Source organism: Gekko japonicus, unplaced genomic scaffold (genome assembly GCF_001447785.1).
Source record: "Gekko japonicus isolate JY-2015 unplaced genomic scaffold, Gekko_japonicus_V1.1 scaffold179, whole genome shotgun sequence".
Classification (NCBI taxonomy): domain Eukaryota; kingdom Metazoa; phylum Chordata; class Lepidosauria; order Squamata; family Gekkonidae; genus Gekko; species Gekko japonicus.
The window spans coordinates 1,011,088-1,027,424 of record NW_015160213.1 but is presented as its reverse complement, the minus strand read 5'-3'; the positions used below and the strand labels follow the sequence as shown (position 1 = coordinate 1,027,424).

Sequence of the window (16,337 nt, the reverse complement as noted above, 5' to 3'; positions counted from 1 at the left end):
TTGCAATACCAAGTGATATGAGTTATCTAGTGACTGGCCCTCGATTTCTTCTCCCTCCTTTCTGGGAATAAGCTCATTTCAGAATGAAGCAACAATACAGTATAAGAAACTGCAGAACAGGTGGCTTCTATTTAGGATGATGAGCAAGACTTTGTCTGTGGATTGCCAGTTGCCTATGCACAATTTACACTGTATTCCTTGAACATCTAATCCCTAACTGAAGATAATGCAAATTTTATGTTGTCTTTTGGCCATTTTGTGAAGGTAGAGTCTATTAATTTACTATAATCAAAATTATTACAACTACAATTGCATAGCCATTTATTGTAATAGCTTCTGAATATTTTTAATTTGGAATATATATGAATGTTGGCCATTTTGTGAAGGTAGAGTCTATTACTATAATCAAAATGATTACAACTACAATTGCATAGGCATTTATTATAATAGCTTCTGAATATTTTTAATTTGGGATATATATGAATACATATGACTTACCACTAGATATGTACACAATAAAACTGAAAAAATGCATGATTTTATGAAACAAACAAGGATAATTAAGAGGTTTGTATAATTCTTGTTCAGAATGTGTACGTTTTTGAAAAGTTAATATTCAAACACTTTTGTCTAATTAAGAGATTTGGATTGATTCCACAATTTGGTATGACCAAATGCTCTGGCATAAAACACAGAAATCCTACACAGGAATAATTTTGGCCACAGTTTCACAATGTACATGAGGCTTACATGCATGAAGAGTCGTCCCACATAATCACATACATTCATGGAAATTCCCTCAAAGTTTAATGTGCAGGAGTTGCAACATGCATGAAGCAGACCCACGTACTTTCAAAAGAACATTCCTAGATAACAGAAGTGAAATTACAGACAATATACTCTTTTCCACTTTTGAACCCTAAGTTCTACAACTGTAAGATAGGTGCTTCTTGTTGGGTGTATGAGATGAGCTTACAGACAAGGCAGAAGGAGTGCTTAGCACTCTAGAAGCAATTAGCTGCTCCTCTAGTTCCCATTCAAAGCAGAGCCCTGATTACTGGTAGGCACAAATCAGAGTAAGAAAGTAGATGTGAGGCAGCAAACACTAAGTAAACAGCACATGAAGAAAAGAACTTTTCCTTTTGTAGCTACCTACCATGAGTTCAAAGTAAGCCCTCTTTTCCAGCCCCTGGATAGGGGCACTGTCGCTAAAAGAATATCTGTCTTTTTCACTGTAATCCACAGATCTCTTAGCAGCCAGGAAAGATCTCTGCACCCTCACCTGGTTAATAAATGCTCGGAGTTGGTTTAGGGAGGGGGGACAGCAGAAGCTTGAGAAAAATGGTTTTAACATCAAAGACTTACAGAGTTCCTTTCTCCAGGTGCTGATTCTGTTCAACTCGTTTTCTCACTTTGTCTTTCACTGTGGTATAAAACCACAGCCAAAGTGCTGCTCGAGACCAAAAGGAACTTGTAGGGGGTCAGAATCCCTTGAACAACTGGCAGAAATAGCTGTGCCCGGGTGAAACCTCTGCCCATTGCCCAGAACACACACTGAATATTACTATACAACATCAGCTACACAGTATAGAATACAGAAATTTTTAAAAGAGGCTAATGAAAGATATAATTCATACGCTCAGCAACAATCTGCACATTACTAAGGCTGTATTCAGATGCCAGGGACAAACTCCAGTGACAAGGCCAACACTGAAAACTTTCTGGTTTGATGGAAACTGCAATTTGTTTTGATATTAAAACGCTGGGTTATCTGATGTCTACAAACTAGAATTCAAAACTTTGGTAGTATCCTGGTTTGTAGGCAAGACTCAAACCACAATTTGCTACACCATATCACAACAAACAGCAGTTTCTTTAAAACCAGGAAGTCTTCAATCTCGGCTCCAGCGATAAGGGGAGGAAGGAGGGAGGATTGTGTGTAAACTCAATCTTGTCACAAACATTCCTCAGATTGTTTGTCACCTCTGAATACAGTCTAAGTATTCAGTGCAGATTAAAACATAACATCCCACAAATGTTCACATCATGAAATTGGATATCTGCAAACCCCCTGATTCGGAATGAACACTAAAAATAGGATGACTATAGGGAAATGAAAAAAGAAGAGTATGAAAGCAAGTGGACTGGATATAATGGGGGTGGGGGAGAGAGAGAAGAGAGTGAGGAATAGAAGCTTAAATAGAAATAATAAAGGCTTTTGCTGAGACATCAAGAATGAGAGACCCAACCAGTCAGACAGCCAACCACACACAACTTTTAAATCCACTGCTATATGAGCTGCCAAGAGTCATAATACTGTCCCAAGAATAATATTGTACTTGTCACCCTGGGGATATTAAAAATGAATTCCCTTTGTACTATATCTCTAACAGAAGTGATTAGTGCAAGTGATTAGGTAAATTATTTAAAAAGTTTTTTTAGGCTTGGCTAAACATTTTAATTTATTTTATTATTTTAAAAGTATATAAAATTATATGTAACTTGGCACCAAAAAGGGTCTCATTTCCAAAGCACAAACAAAGAATTAAGAATCTTGCATTATTTTGTTATTCCCAGATTGTAGACTTGTGCATGTGCCATGTATACAGCTCTTAATTAATAATAATAATAATAAATACTCTTAAAACAGGAAAGAAAACACCTGTTAATTCTCCTCTGTGTGTAAATATGAAGTAAAAATGAGTAAGAATTGTTAATAGTCATATGATCACAGCATCACTAAAAACTGAGTTTAACAAGGAAAACAGAAAGACGCATCACAATATTAGTACTTGTAAGTTTAATGTCTTATGAGCACTGTCTACCATGCAGTAACAGCACTTTTACATCTTACTTCAAGGAATCAGAAACGGGTCTTAATGCTTGTATTGTACCAAGACTGTATTGTATGCTTAATTGAAGCTTTCAGTTAGTGTCCAGGTTTAGGGGGGGAAATTGCTCAGTTCATTCTTACGCAAACACTGCGAGCAAAATATATACAAATGACTCAAGCAAAAGATGCAGCATAAGTATCTCTCATTTCTCATTTAAACCAGTATTACTGTGCAAATTACTAATAGAAAACTACATTGCTTTCATTGCATCTAGTTAAATATGTAATGAATATATACAGAAAACTCAGCAAGATATTTAGCAAAAGGATCAAGACTTCTTACCCCATATTTACACTGACGGGATGTTGCTCCATACTGGAAACGACACTGTTCATCAGCATCATACACCTGACCTGGGGCCACAGCAGGATAAAGAAAGTCACGCTTGGGAGGCTCATTGTCAAGGCAGGTACCACGACCTGAACTGTTCAACATAAAGAATCAAAAGAATAAATAACAACACAACTAATCAGGTTTGTGTGTGGAACATAATGTTGCAAATAAATATAAGGTAAAATACATACACATGGTTAAAATATAGAATTAAGAAGAAATTAAAAGATCATAAAAAATTTTCTTTGAATAGAATACTATTTTACAACATAAAACACTGTGACAATATATCTTGATATATTGGATATATCTTATATGCACAAGACTGGTTAAACAGTGTTGCACTTACCTGTAACTGTTAAGAACATAAGAAGTGCCAATGTTGGATCAGGCCAAGGCCCATCCAGTCCAACACTCCGTATCACACAGTGGCCAGAAATACTAGTGCCATCAGGAGGTCCACCAGTGGGGCCAGGACATTAGAAGCCCTCCCACCGTTGACCCCCCCCAGCACCACGATGCAGGGCCGGCTCCAGCTTATTTTGCACCCTAGGCGAGGATCCATTCTGCCCCCCCCCCGTGCGCCCACCAATTTTCAAAAATAAATGCATTTTAGGAAGAATGAAAAACACAAATAATCAAGAAACCCCCAGAGTACGGGGCCAGGTGCAGTTTGGTGCCCCTAAGGGCCGTCCTGCTCTACGCGATCGCCTAGTTTGCCTAGTGAGTGAGCCGGCCCTGCCAAGATGACAGAGCATCACTTGCCCCAGAGTCGCTATCTATACCTTGTGGCTAATAGCCACTGATGGACCTCTGCTCCATATGCTTATCTATGCTTATCTTCACCAAGGTGTATTCTGTGCAGGCACATACTGGGACTGCGCTTGTGCAGGCCAGCCACCAGAGGTTCTCTTACTCCAAGGGGAGCCCCTGCCCTGCAGAGCTCATTAGAGGCCTTCTTCCCGCCTACCAGTCATATGCTCTGCAGAAAGAAACCCCCCTTTTCCTCAGTCCATGAGTGTCATGAATGTAACTGCATCCTATGAACTCACAGCAGGGAGGAAGGAGGGAATGTGTGCCTGCACAGAAGACACCTTGATGAACAACAGTTACAGGTAAGTGCAAAACCTTTTTAATCTTCAGTCCTCTGTGTAGTCCCACATTGGGAGACTACAGAGCTCCCTACCTTGGAGGCAGGTTGAGTTTCAATGGGACAAAGAGTGCAGCATGGTTCTGCCGATTGCTAAATCCCTTCTCGCATTCCTGTCCACGGAGTAGTGCTTGGCAAAGGAGTCCTATGGCAACCACCTCACTGCTCGGAAGATGTCCTCCAAGGGAGTGTCTCTCCGGAACAGTGCTGATGCTGCCTGCGCCCATGCAGAATGCACCCGAAGCTCCAGAGGACATGGTAGACTGGCCTGCTCATACCCCAACCAAATAGCTGAGACTATCCATCTAGAAATGATCTGTGCTGTGGCTGGCCTCCCCCTTGAGTTACCAAATTAGCAGACAAAAAGGCACTGGGACTGCAGGAAACCTTTTGTTCCCAAATTTAAGGAACGTACTGTTTTTTGGTGTCTGAGGTAAGAGATGGAAAAAAACCTGGAAGGACAATGTCCTGAGCAAGGTGGAAAGCAGAGACCACCTTAGGTAAACAACGTAAACTGGGTCTCAGAACTACATGGCTAGTCTTGAACTTAATAAACAGATGGTCAGCCCTCAAAGCTGTCAACTTTCCCACTCTCCTGGCTGAGGTGATTGCCATCAAAAAGGCAACCTTGAAAGACCAGATTTGCAAGGTACAAGAACCTAGTGGTTCAAATGGGACTAACATGAGTTGGGAGAGAACCAGTGACAAGGACCACTGTGACACTATAGGTGGTCATGGAGGAAACAAATTAAACAACCCCTTCAAAAAACTCTTGGATGCTGGGTGAGAAAACAGTGTCCTGTCCTGGATCTTGGCATGATAGGCAGAAATAGTGGCTAAATGTACCTTAATGGACGAAACCACCAGACTAGAGTTTTTAAGAGACGGTAGATATTCCAATAGCAGGGCAATAGGACAATTCTCTGTGTGAACTCCCTGTGTCCTGGCCCAATCAGAAAAATGGACACATTTACTAGTAGAAGGTCTACAGGCGTTAAGGTGGACACTGGCTAGCTATTCAGAGAACCCAAACTGGGATCATTCAGCAGTCAAGCTGTCAACTTGAGCCTGCGCACCTCATAGTGGACCATAGGATCCCTGCGAAGTAGGTCTGCAGCAAAGGGGAGGTGTATGTAGAGGCCCTTGGATAATGATAGGAGGACCTGAAACCAGATTTGCCTGGGCCAAAAGGGAGTGATCAGGATACACCACATGTGCTCTTCTCGGATTTTGGTCAACACCCTCTGGATAAGTGGGATTGGTGGGAAGGCATAAATCAGAGTGCCTATCCATTGGATTTGGAATGCACCTCCTAGAGAGAAACTATCTGTACCCACCCTGAAACAGAATGCCAGGGCTTTTGCATTGGTGCAGGCAGCAAAAAGGTCCACTCCCAAAAAAACCCACTGTTGAAAAACTGAGAGGCTATAATTCTTCCCCAGAGACCATTAGTGTTCTGATTGCCCCTTTCTACTGAGGATGTCTGCTCTTGTGTTGGCAGTACCTGCCACATGTACTGCTTGGAGGGCTACGACCAATTCTCAAATGAAAGTGGCTTCCCTGCACAGGGCTGCCGAGACTGCTCCCCTGTCAATTTATATAGGTCATTGCCGTAGTATTGCCTGTAATGACCTGAATAACTTTTCCCCTTGTGAGCTCTACAAACCGAGGTAAGGTCATAACATATTGCATGTAACTCTAAGAGGTTAATATGAAAACTCCTTTCTTCAGGTGACCACACATCTTGAATGGACAGTGACCCACAATGGGCTCCCCAGCCCTGCAATGATGTGTTGCTGCCGGGCCCTTCCCCCAAATGGTACCCCAGCTAGGAAGTTACTATCGCACACCCACCAGCCCAACTGCCATACTATGGACCTAAGTACTGTGAACCTCGTATGGTAGGAATACATGGCACTGTGAAATTTACTTTAAAACCAATCCTGTAAAAGGTCGCGTCCTTAGGCACCCATGCAAGTTTGTGGCTGTGGTAGAGGCCATCAGTCCTAACAGCTTCTGAAAGAAAATGATTGATTGAAATCTGTTGTTAGACAGGCACCTAATCAACGCCTTGAAGGTCCTATCTACTGGTAGGAAAGCTTTGGCCACTGTGGCATCCAGAAGGGCCCCAATAAAGGAAACCTTCTTAGAATGTTGGGAGGTGTGAATTACCAAACCCAATTCCTGGCATGTTTGAAATAATCAGGGAAACCTGCAACTCTAGCTCCTTACAGGAAGGTGCAATAATGAGCCAGTCATCGAAATATGGGTAAACAGAACAACCTTTAGACCTTAGGTATATGCTACCATAACAGCAACACATTTAGAAAATACCCATGGGGCAGTCACCAGCCAAACGGAAAGGCCATGTACTGGAAAGAAATACGATTATATTTAAAGCACTGGCATCTGCGATAACAGGGGTAAATAGCTATATGGAAATAAGCATCCTAAAGGTCAAGTACACAAAACCAGCAGTTAACAGTTGCAGGACCAACTCCAAAGACAACATTTTGAACTTTCTAATATTCAGGAAAAAATTCAGACCCCTCAGATCCAGGATTGGTCTAAAGCCTCCATCTTTCTTGGGCACCAGGGAAAAACATGAATAGAAACCTGTGAAGAAGTCTGAGTCAGGAACCCTGTGTACTGCCCCCTTTTGGATAAGTGATGGCAGCTCCTGTTCCAACTCAGGCATGCAGTTATCCAGAGCCTGATCAGGATGTTGGAGGGGTGTCCATTGCCAAAACTCTGATCTATAACCCAAAATAATTGGAAAAACCCAAGTGTCATGAAGCCAGAGGATGGCTGAATAAATAGGTATGACTTTCTTATTGCACCCTGTATAAATTCTCCACCTTTTTGGATGTGGCAGCCATGCTAGCTGGTTTTTGCCAGAGGGCCTTGGAGATGTCAGCAATATCCTCCAGGATAGGGAAGGTGATTATACCAGGTGACTCTTCATATCGCTTGCCTAGGGTCTTGTCTCAAGGCCTTGTACTGCTGGAGGTCACCTCTATTTCCAATGATTTTGCCATTCACATCATTTGCTCTGCGTGGACCTTCAGATCTTCATTAGGTGGCACTGGATCAGGGATCCCTACCGTGTCATCAGGGTAAGTATCCAAGGGTCTGAGGCTGGATCAGAAGGGGAGTCAGACCCCCAAGCCTGCTCTTCCTTGGAATTTGAATGCCCCATAAGGGGATAGGGAGAGACTGCAGGAGGATACCAAACTGGTGGACACGCAGTGTTACGGTTCCGTGAAAAGGGGTGCGTTGGTTCTAGTGGTGCTTTTTGTGATTGCTGGTTGCCCCATTCCTGAGGTCTAGGAGAGGTAAATAATAAGGGTAGCCTTACCAAGGAGGTGGAGGCATAGAACTCTGCCACGGTGCTGGGGAGGCTGGCTCCGATGGTCGACTAGCTGCTGAGACTGCCAATGAACTCTGGCCAGGTTCTATCTCCCCTTCTGAAAATGAATGACCCAGGGAGGCATGTGGAAAAGGCATTCGTAGTGAGACAGTTTGGCTGGAACAGAGGAGTTAATCAATTCCAGAAGTGTCTTGGAACTGAAACGGTGCTTCTCCTTATGTTTGGATTTGGAACGGGCTTTCTTAGGTGGGGGGTCAGCAGCATTCAGCTGAATGGGTAGGCAATTGGACCCGATGCTTCTGTTCTGTCCTCGGAACCGATGGAACCGAGACACTCAGTGGTGGGCTTGCAAGATGGTCGGTTCTAACCGGTGATTTCAAAGGCAAGGATTGACTGTGCTCTGCTGGGGCAGATGCTTTCGCTGTCGGGCTATTAGAGTAAGAGAGCACTTTCTCCCATAAGCTTGCCTTTAAGTGCACTACTCAATCTGAGAAGGCTTTTGGGGTAAACTGGAGGCAAATCTGGCACGTGGCTGTATTAGGGGGCCTCACCCAAGCAGAAAAGGCAGATAAGGTGTTCATCCTTCTGTGACATTTCCCAAAGCGGGGAGAGACCCCAGGAAGCAAAGAAAACTTTGAGAAAATTCATGACAACCAGATGAGAACACATCCTCACAGCGCGACAACGAAGAAAGGATCAAGGAAAAGGGGTTCGTCCTCCTTGTAGAGCATGTGACCGTTAGGCAGGAAGACAGCCTCTAATGAGCTCTGCAGGAGAGGGGCTCCCCTTGGATTGTTAAAGAAATACCAGAGTAGCTGTAAGAGACCCTCTGGGACTGCACAGAAGACTGAAGGTGAACATTATGTTGTTGTTGTTCAGTCGCACAGTCGAGTCCGACTCTTCGCGACCCCATGGACCAGCTCCCGCCAGGCCTTCCGGTCTTCTGCCGTCCTCTGAAGTTTGCTCACTTTCATGTTCGTTGCATCTATGACACTGTCTAACCATCATTATACTTTTAACTTTTTAAATTGAAAATATCACCCTAATGCAGAACAACTAACAAAAAGGCAGTAAATAAATCTTATCCTTTAATCCTATTCCGTAAACATCAAGAAACATCAAAGTCCTTCCTGGCATACCAAAGTAGTTATACAGTTCTTTGAATCCCAGCTATTCACTCTAAACGTAACTGTGCTTGTTAGAATTTTATCATTAATGTAATGTAGCATAATTTTTTCAACTACTATGTACTTTTACATTCTGTTCCAGTTTAAAACTGTCCATTTTCTAGCTGTAGCTAAGAGGAAGCTGCCTCTTCACTATTTTGAGTGAGTCCAAAGGTGATTCTAATGTAACACCAAACCATGGTTTAGCACAATGTGAAAGATCTCCATGCTCACTTGCCCTGTGCCGCCCCTTCACATACGCACGGATAACTGAAAACCTGCTTTGTTTTAGCTCAAACCATGGTTTGATATTATACCAAAAACCATGATTTGTGCTTCTAACCCAAACCAGAATTGCAAAGCATGATGCAGATTTGTAATCCTAGTTTGGCAGGGCAAGTTCAAACTGTAGTTTGACAGTTTGGATGTAATGTCAAACTACAGTCTGTGTGGAATCAGAAATCACTGACACTGTGGGGGTGGGCATTGAAGCACAGGAATGTAGGCATGATTTGGCATTATGTATGAACTACTCCACAGCTGAGTTTGAATTTTATCAGCTATTCACCTAGGTTCAAGTCTCACAAAGAGCACTGATTAACTTAAATCCTAGACTTTCATCATAAACTAGAGTTTGAACTAGATTTTAAATGTATTCAGAACCAGTTGTAAAGGTCTACAGGAGGAAAACAGATGTTAATCTAAAGTGTTTATAAGATAAATAAAATAAGAAGCATTAGTAGAATGTTTGGACTAATAAATGGGTTCATAATTATTTTTAAAAGCAGAGTTCATTGGTTAGGATGCTTTGTACATGCTAACAGTATTTGTAGAGTTTTATATAGTCTCAGTGTGCATAAAACAGGACAGATGCTTTTTTACTTTTATTCATATAGGCAAGTTAGGACTTTTAAAAGAATTCTTATACAACTATTAAATTTTTTGTCAACATTCCTTCAATTTTTGCACTGCATATCCCCCATGCAATATTTTCCACATAGTTTGCCAAAATAAAATAATATCAAGTGAATGTTCTACAACTGTTATTATAGATGTCAGGTGTTGCATGTGGTAAGTTTAAAAACTGTGCGCAATGTCAGTACATTTCATCCTATAAATTTTACAGTTTTTGCAAACATCTATACAAACTTTGGGATGAAACACGAAATCCTGCAGGAAAAAAACAATTAAGATACTGAAAATTAACCACCTGCATAATTGGGTAATTATGAGAGCCAGTGTGGTACAATGATTAACGGCGGAAAACCAGGTTTGATTCCCCCACTCCTCCATATGAAGCCTGCCAGGTGACCTTGGACCAGGCCACAGTTCTCTCAGAACTCTCTCAGCACCCACCTACCTCACAAGGTACATGCTGTGGGGAGAGGAAGGGAATGTGATTGTAAGTCACTTTGACACTCCTTAAGGTAGAGAACAGTGGAGTATAAAACGGCCTTCTAATTTTTGTCTAAGTTACTGCAAACAGTTCAGTATTTATAAAGCATTTTGTTGTTGTTGTTCAGTCGCACAGTCGAGTCCGACTCTTCGCGACCCCATGGACAAGATCTCGCCAGGCCCTCCTGTTTTCCGCCGTCCTCTGAAGTTTGCTCAATTTCATGTTCGTTGCATCTATGATACTGTCATAAAGCATACTTAGGGTCAAACTACACATGGTGTGGGTGATCAACAGATTTGTTTGACGTTCTTTTTACTAAAAAAATTAAATAAAATTTGTTTATTTGTTTATTTGCTTCACTTATATCCCACCTTTCTCCCCAGTGGGAACCCAAAGCGGTTTACATCCTTCTCCTCTCTTCCATTTTATCCTTACAACACCCCGGTGAGAGAAAGTTAGGCTTTCAGTGGCTGATTCAATCCACTGTTTTGACAGCACTGAGGAATCAGTTCCCAGTAGACTTGGAGTACCAAAAGAAAGGCTGGAAGATGTATTAGCTTGCAATAACAGCAACAAAAACCCCTTTTGTATGGGAGTAAGACTAAATGTGTGTGTGTTGTTGGCAGGGACTGTTGTGTAGGATGAATAAATAAAGGCAGGTCTTAAGTTATTAGATGCAGTGTAAGGGTATGGTAATATCAGTCATGAATGCTGGGCTGGGCTCAGATGTGAGAGCCAAAAGAGGCTTTATGTGAATGAGCTTGAAAGAAGCTTTGCTCAAACTCATATCACCTGTGTTAACAGAGAGCGTGACTGGCCCAAGGTCACCCAGCTAGCTTCCATGGCAGAATGGGGATTCGAACCTGGGCTTCCCAGATCTTAGTCTGACACTCGGACCACTACACCATACTGATTCCATACTATGTCCAGTAATATCATATAGTACCACAATAAACTGTTATAGTAATAGAAAAACATACATTTTCTCATTGTCCAAAAATGTATTATTCCAATATAATAACCATCTCAATAAGCATTTGTCATATTTCCTAATTTATTTCTTTCAAAATATGTCATTTTAGTTTTGAGCCATCCTGAAACTGAAATGTCTGATTTTATCCATGTGATGCTATATAAATTTTTCTCACTGAGGAGATTGATGACTAAATCTAAGTCCATTTTCTCAGAAAACCGTAAACATTTTGATACCACTTTAGGATTTTGAGGCGTTCAATTGTCAACTATACCATTCATGACAGAAAATATATTTACCCAATATTTGTTAATCTGAGAGAAAGCCAAAATCATTTGCTTAAAGCCAGTTACATTTTCCTTATACTGCTAATGTGCATCCAGAGAGTTGATATAGGCCACAATCCTAAGAATACTTTCCTGGGAATGAGCCCTATAGAATAAAATGGGACTTACTTCTGAGTACACCCTAGACTAGTTCTCTATGCAACTTACAGAGCAATCCTGAGGAGTGCCTGTGCCCCCACGGCTGGCTGCAGCGTAACTATGGTACTGCTAGTCTGCTCCCTGTACTTTGCTTACACAGCAGCCGGTAGGAAAAAAGTATTTGCTGGCTTTCAGTGGCTGCAACCGCATCAGCATCTCCAGTAACCAGGCAGCTGCATTCCTTGCAGGCAGGGCTCTAGTCGGGGGGGAGCTCTCAGGTACGGAGCTCCGGAAGAGAACCTCTAGGGGGCGGGGCGGTCACGTGGTGAAGCCCCGCCCCCTTCTTTACCCCGCCCTCTGCTTCGATCCTCATTCCGTTTGGGAATGAGGATGAAGCAGGAGGGTAAGTAGCCGGGCCTTCTGACACACTTCCGGTGATGTCAGGGGGTGTGGCCTTCTGTCACTTCCGGTGATGTCAGGGGGCGTGGCATATGCAAATAAGTTATGCTAATGAGTTATGCTAATGAGCTCCGGCAGCTCTTTTTCTACAACAAGACCCCTGCTTGCAGGTGTTGTGGCAAAGCAGTGGGGCTGTGATTGACAGGACAACCAGAATCAATCAAGGGTCGCCAGCCATATGGGCCAAGCCAAGCACCCATCACTGTCCAGGGGCAGAACGGGGCAGTGTCAGGGATACTTGCCCACTGAAAGTGGGGGCCCCCCACCACTTAAGGGTCCAAGTCTCATTGCAAGTCCATGGGCACCTGCCAGTGGGTACCAATTTTCCCCCACAGACACCCTAAGCCAGCCCCTTGCCCATACAGAGCAGCGGGTGCCCAAATTTGGGAAGGGGAAGATGTTGTGGGCAGTCGGTGCAATTGCAGGTGCCCTCCACTCACTGGCTGCAATGCCTTCCAGCAAGATGCCCACACTGCAACCCTGAGCCATCCCTGGTGGTGGTGGCAGTGGAAGAGGAGGAGGCTGCTGGGGCAGGGTATAGTACAGGGACCTAATTTCCAGTCCTGAAAAACACAAAATGCTCTACATCTTACAACAGCACTACAGATGAGATTAGAATTTCAACAGCCAATCCATATGCAAAAGAACCTTTTCAGGAAAGCTCCTCTATTAGCATGTCACAGCCTGGGAAACTCCTACAAGACAATGACCCAGCCCTACCCCACCTTCCTGAGTAGATATAAATTACCTGCCTACCATTTTTCTTCTCACACTGACACAGAGAATACACCATCTTTCTGTGTTATACCTCTGAGGATGCCAGTCACAGCTGCTGGCAAAACGTCAGGTACTACAATGCCAAGACCACGACCATACAGCCCGGAAAATCTACAACAACTAATAGATGTGTGACAGTAACCTGCAAAATAAACACCATCCACTCCACAACCAGTTTGAAAAATCTGCATTTGAAAGGAACCTCTCCACCCATCCTCAAACACAGACACAGTCGTGGCAACTGGTTACACTTTATTGGAGAACTACTGGGGGACAGGGTCAGAGATAACAAGAGTCCACCTCCCCATAACCTCAGTGGAAACAGTTGTTACTGGGGCAGGGTCTGAACGGGACAGAGGATGACAAGGGGCAGCAGGCTGCAGACTGTTGTCAACTTCTGAAGGCAGACTTGGTCTGTGGCCAGAACACAGTGGGGCTGGGGGGACAGCGGTATGAGCCTGTGCTCGCCCTGTTGGAGCTTCACCTACAGGATGACAAAATACAGAGACGTGCAAATGCAAGGGGCCAAGCATCCTTTGGTTGGCACTGACTTGTCCATCAGGAGTCACCTGGGAGTCCAGGGCCCATAAGCCAGAACTCTTCCATAACCACCACCCCCAGCAGAGGCTGGCACCATCCAAGACACCCTCACCTGTGTTACATTTATCTCCAAAGCAATGACAAATGCTGGATCCATGTATGCAGCTTCTCGACAGGGATGTGTTCCTACAAGGGAATGAGTTCAAGGACAGTGTAGTTACCCACTCCACTCAGCATAGTGGGCCTCTGTCCCCCCCTCCCAAAAGCACCCAGTCCAAGTGGGAGCCTGCAAATAAATGAGCTGTCAATCCATTTCACAGAAGGAAGCTGACATCCCCCTCCCCCAGCAGCTCTCCCGGCCCTGACCCCATGCACCAATCCCCCTTGTGCATGACAGACCATTGTGGCTGGGGTATACAGCTTCTGCCGCCCCTGCTTGGTGCAAGAGGTGGTTTGCTGGGGTGGTTCCCAGCCACTGACGAAGGGAAAGTGGGAAGGAGGCTGGGGAAACAGACCCCTGCTTACCTGTTAATGCATGGCCACCCCTTTGGTCCTGTCTCAAGAGTTGGGGCACCTGTTGCGGTTCAGAACTGGGAGAGGTCAGCCATGGAGTGTGAACTTTGTTCTCCCGGTTGGGTGTTGGTACAAAGTGCTCATCCAGTAGAGCTAAATGCCCTCTTTGAGCTGTACCCACCACTAAGGTGCCTTGCCCTTGATCTAAGTCTGCATGGCAGGCAGCATACTATGCTGCGCACCCTACCTCATGAGTTGTGAGGTATCCTGGCTGAGGTGTTTGTAGGGCTGGTGAGGCCATGAGTGGGTGCTGGTGAGGGGCCCCAGCCTCCGCAGGGTAGGGAAGTGATTGGTTGTGCCCTTAGTCAGCATCCTGAGCTGCTTGAGGCCTCACGGGCATGGCTGCTGCAGTGGGCGGGGGGGCACTTTTCTTTTGGCGCTTATAGGCTGCATCACATTTTTGGCGCTTATAGGCTGCATCACATTTTTTTGGTCATGCACATTGGCACCTCTGTCAAGGGGCATTTCCAGGCTAAAAGAGCTTAGGGAGCAGACTAATTCTGGCCATATCCCACGATCCACTCATGGCAACGCCAGAGCAGATGCCTAGGCACCTCTGTCAAGGGGCATTTCCAGGCTGAAAGAGCTTAGGGGGCAGACTAATTCTGGCCATATCCCATGATCCACCCATGGCAACGCCAGAGCAGATGTCTGTGCCTGACTCATGTTGGTGCACAGCCACTACAGAGTTGCTCCGGCACCCAAGAGAGGCGCAACAGTGCTGGGGTCCTGCATCAGTGGAACTGGCCCTTTTATATGAGGTTCACTGTCAGCTTTAAGTGTGTGAGGTGAAGTGGATTTGTTTTATTTAGCTTGTCTACTTTGACACATACACAGGGTTCCTTACTCCCAAAATAGAGAGACCATTAATTACAAATCCAGACCCCTTTGTCTTGGATCCTACAGAGTGTGTAGTGGGATATCTGGGTTGAGGATAACATGGGAGTCATATATAACAAAATATATATATATAGTTATTTAGTTAATAAGTATGCCTTGTGATTCCTTCTCAGTCCAGCCTGCTAGCTGACACTGTGCCAGAGCTGGGAGGTGCATTATGCTTAAGAGTGCCAATGTTTCTTTTTTCCAACAGCTTTTAACATAAAGACAGCAATTAAAATGATTCAACAATTCATCTGGGAAAAGCATACAAACCCTGCCTGTCAAAATCAACCACTGACGTCCCTACATGTCCCCCTACCAAGTCCAGGATACCCTCTATCCCTTCTCCCTCCAAAACTCAACCACCCATTTTTGTCCACTGGCTGTTGACGGTTCAACTGGTCAGGGTCTGTTTCCCCCCCTTTCACTTCAGTGTTCCATTTGCCTTATATTTATTTATTTGTCTGATTTATAGACCACCCTCCCCTACAAGCAGGGCTTAGAACGGTGGACAACAGTTCAGATAACATTTCCAAATAGAAAAATTTGCATTCAAATGAAACCAGTTCAAAATACCTTAAGCATACAGTAACAAGTTACAGTTACAGATGGCGCATAACAGGTATACCAGATTGTGCCCTTACCCCATGGGGGGAGAAGGATGCAAACTGTGCTCAGTCGTAGGCCTGGCAGAACATCTCTGTCTCACAGGCCTTGAAGAACTTCATTAGGTCCCACAGGGCATGGATATTGTTTGGGAGAGAATTCCACTAGGTCACTGCCAGGACTGAAAAAGCCCTGGCTCTGGTTGGGGACGGCTGGATATTTTTCAGGTCAGTGATCACCAACTGGTCAGCTCTGACCTGGAAGAACAGAGTGTGAAACCTCCTGTTGTCCATCACAAGCCTGTTCATTTCAAATGATAATCGTGTACTCAGCCCTGATAAAAATTTGTTGCACACTAAAAAAAAAATTGAACTCATTGGGTTTCCCCCCCCTAGGTTGCTCCCTCCCTCTTCCCTTTTAAAAAATATATACCCATGTCTTAAAACTAGCATAAAGGTAATTTTTAGCTTGTATTAATTCTTTTTGTCTTAGAATCATTACATAATTGAATTAACCAACAACAATGCACTTGAGAAAACTGATTCCTGCAGGTTTGTTTGTTTTTAAAAAAACTAAATGCATTTGCAGTTGGATATAATTTCAATAATGTACACAGTGCAGGGAGACTGGGTTAGTCCCCCCCCATCATTTCCCCATTTTAAAATTCATCCCCCAGACCTGTTATTTCCCTCATATTGCCACCTAGCTGATGCTACGGGCCATTTCCCCAACCCCAATCTCATGAACACACCATGTGCGGGGGGGGGGGGGGGCGCGGGCACCGCGGGGGGAA

The 16,337-nt window shown here is 44.1% G+C and overlaps 1 protein-coding gene across 1 annotated transcript in view; it reads right to left on the bottom strand.

Annotated features, from left to right (window-relative positions):
• Window positions 1–16,337, bottom strand: part of ADAMTS6 (ADAM metallopeptidase with thrombospondin type 1 motif 6) — a 191,021-nt gene that overhangs the window by 77,473 nt on the left and 97,211 nt on the right. Inside the window, exon 10 of the mRNA XM_015410253.1 lies at window positions 3,177–3,318. Coding sequence (XP_015265739.1) covers window positions 3,177–3,318 — 142 coding nt within the window. The remainder of the gene's footprint in view (window positions 1–3,176; window positions 3,319–16,337) is intronic.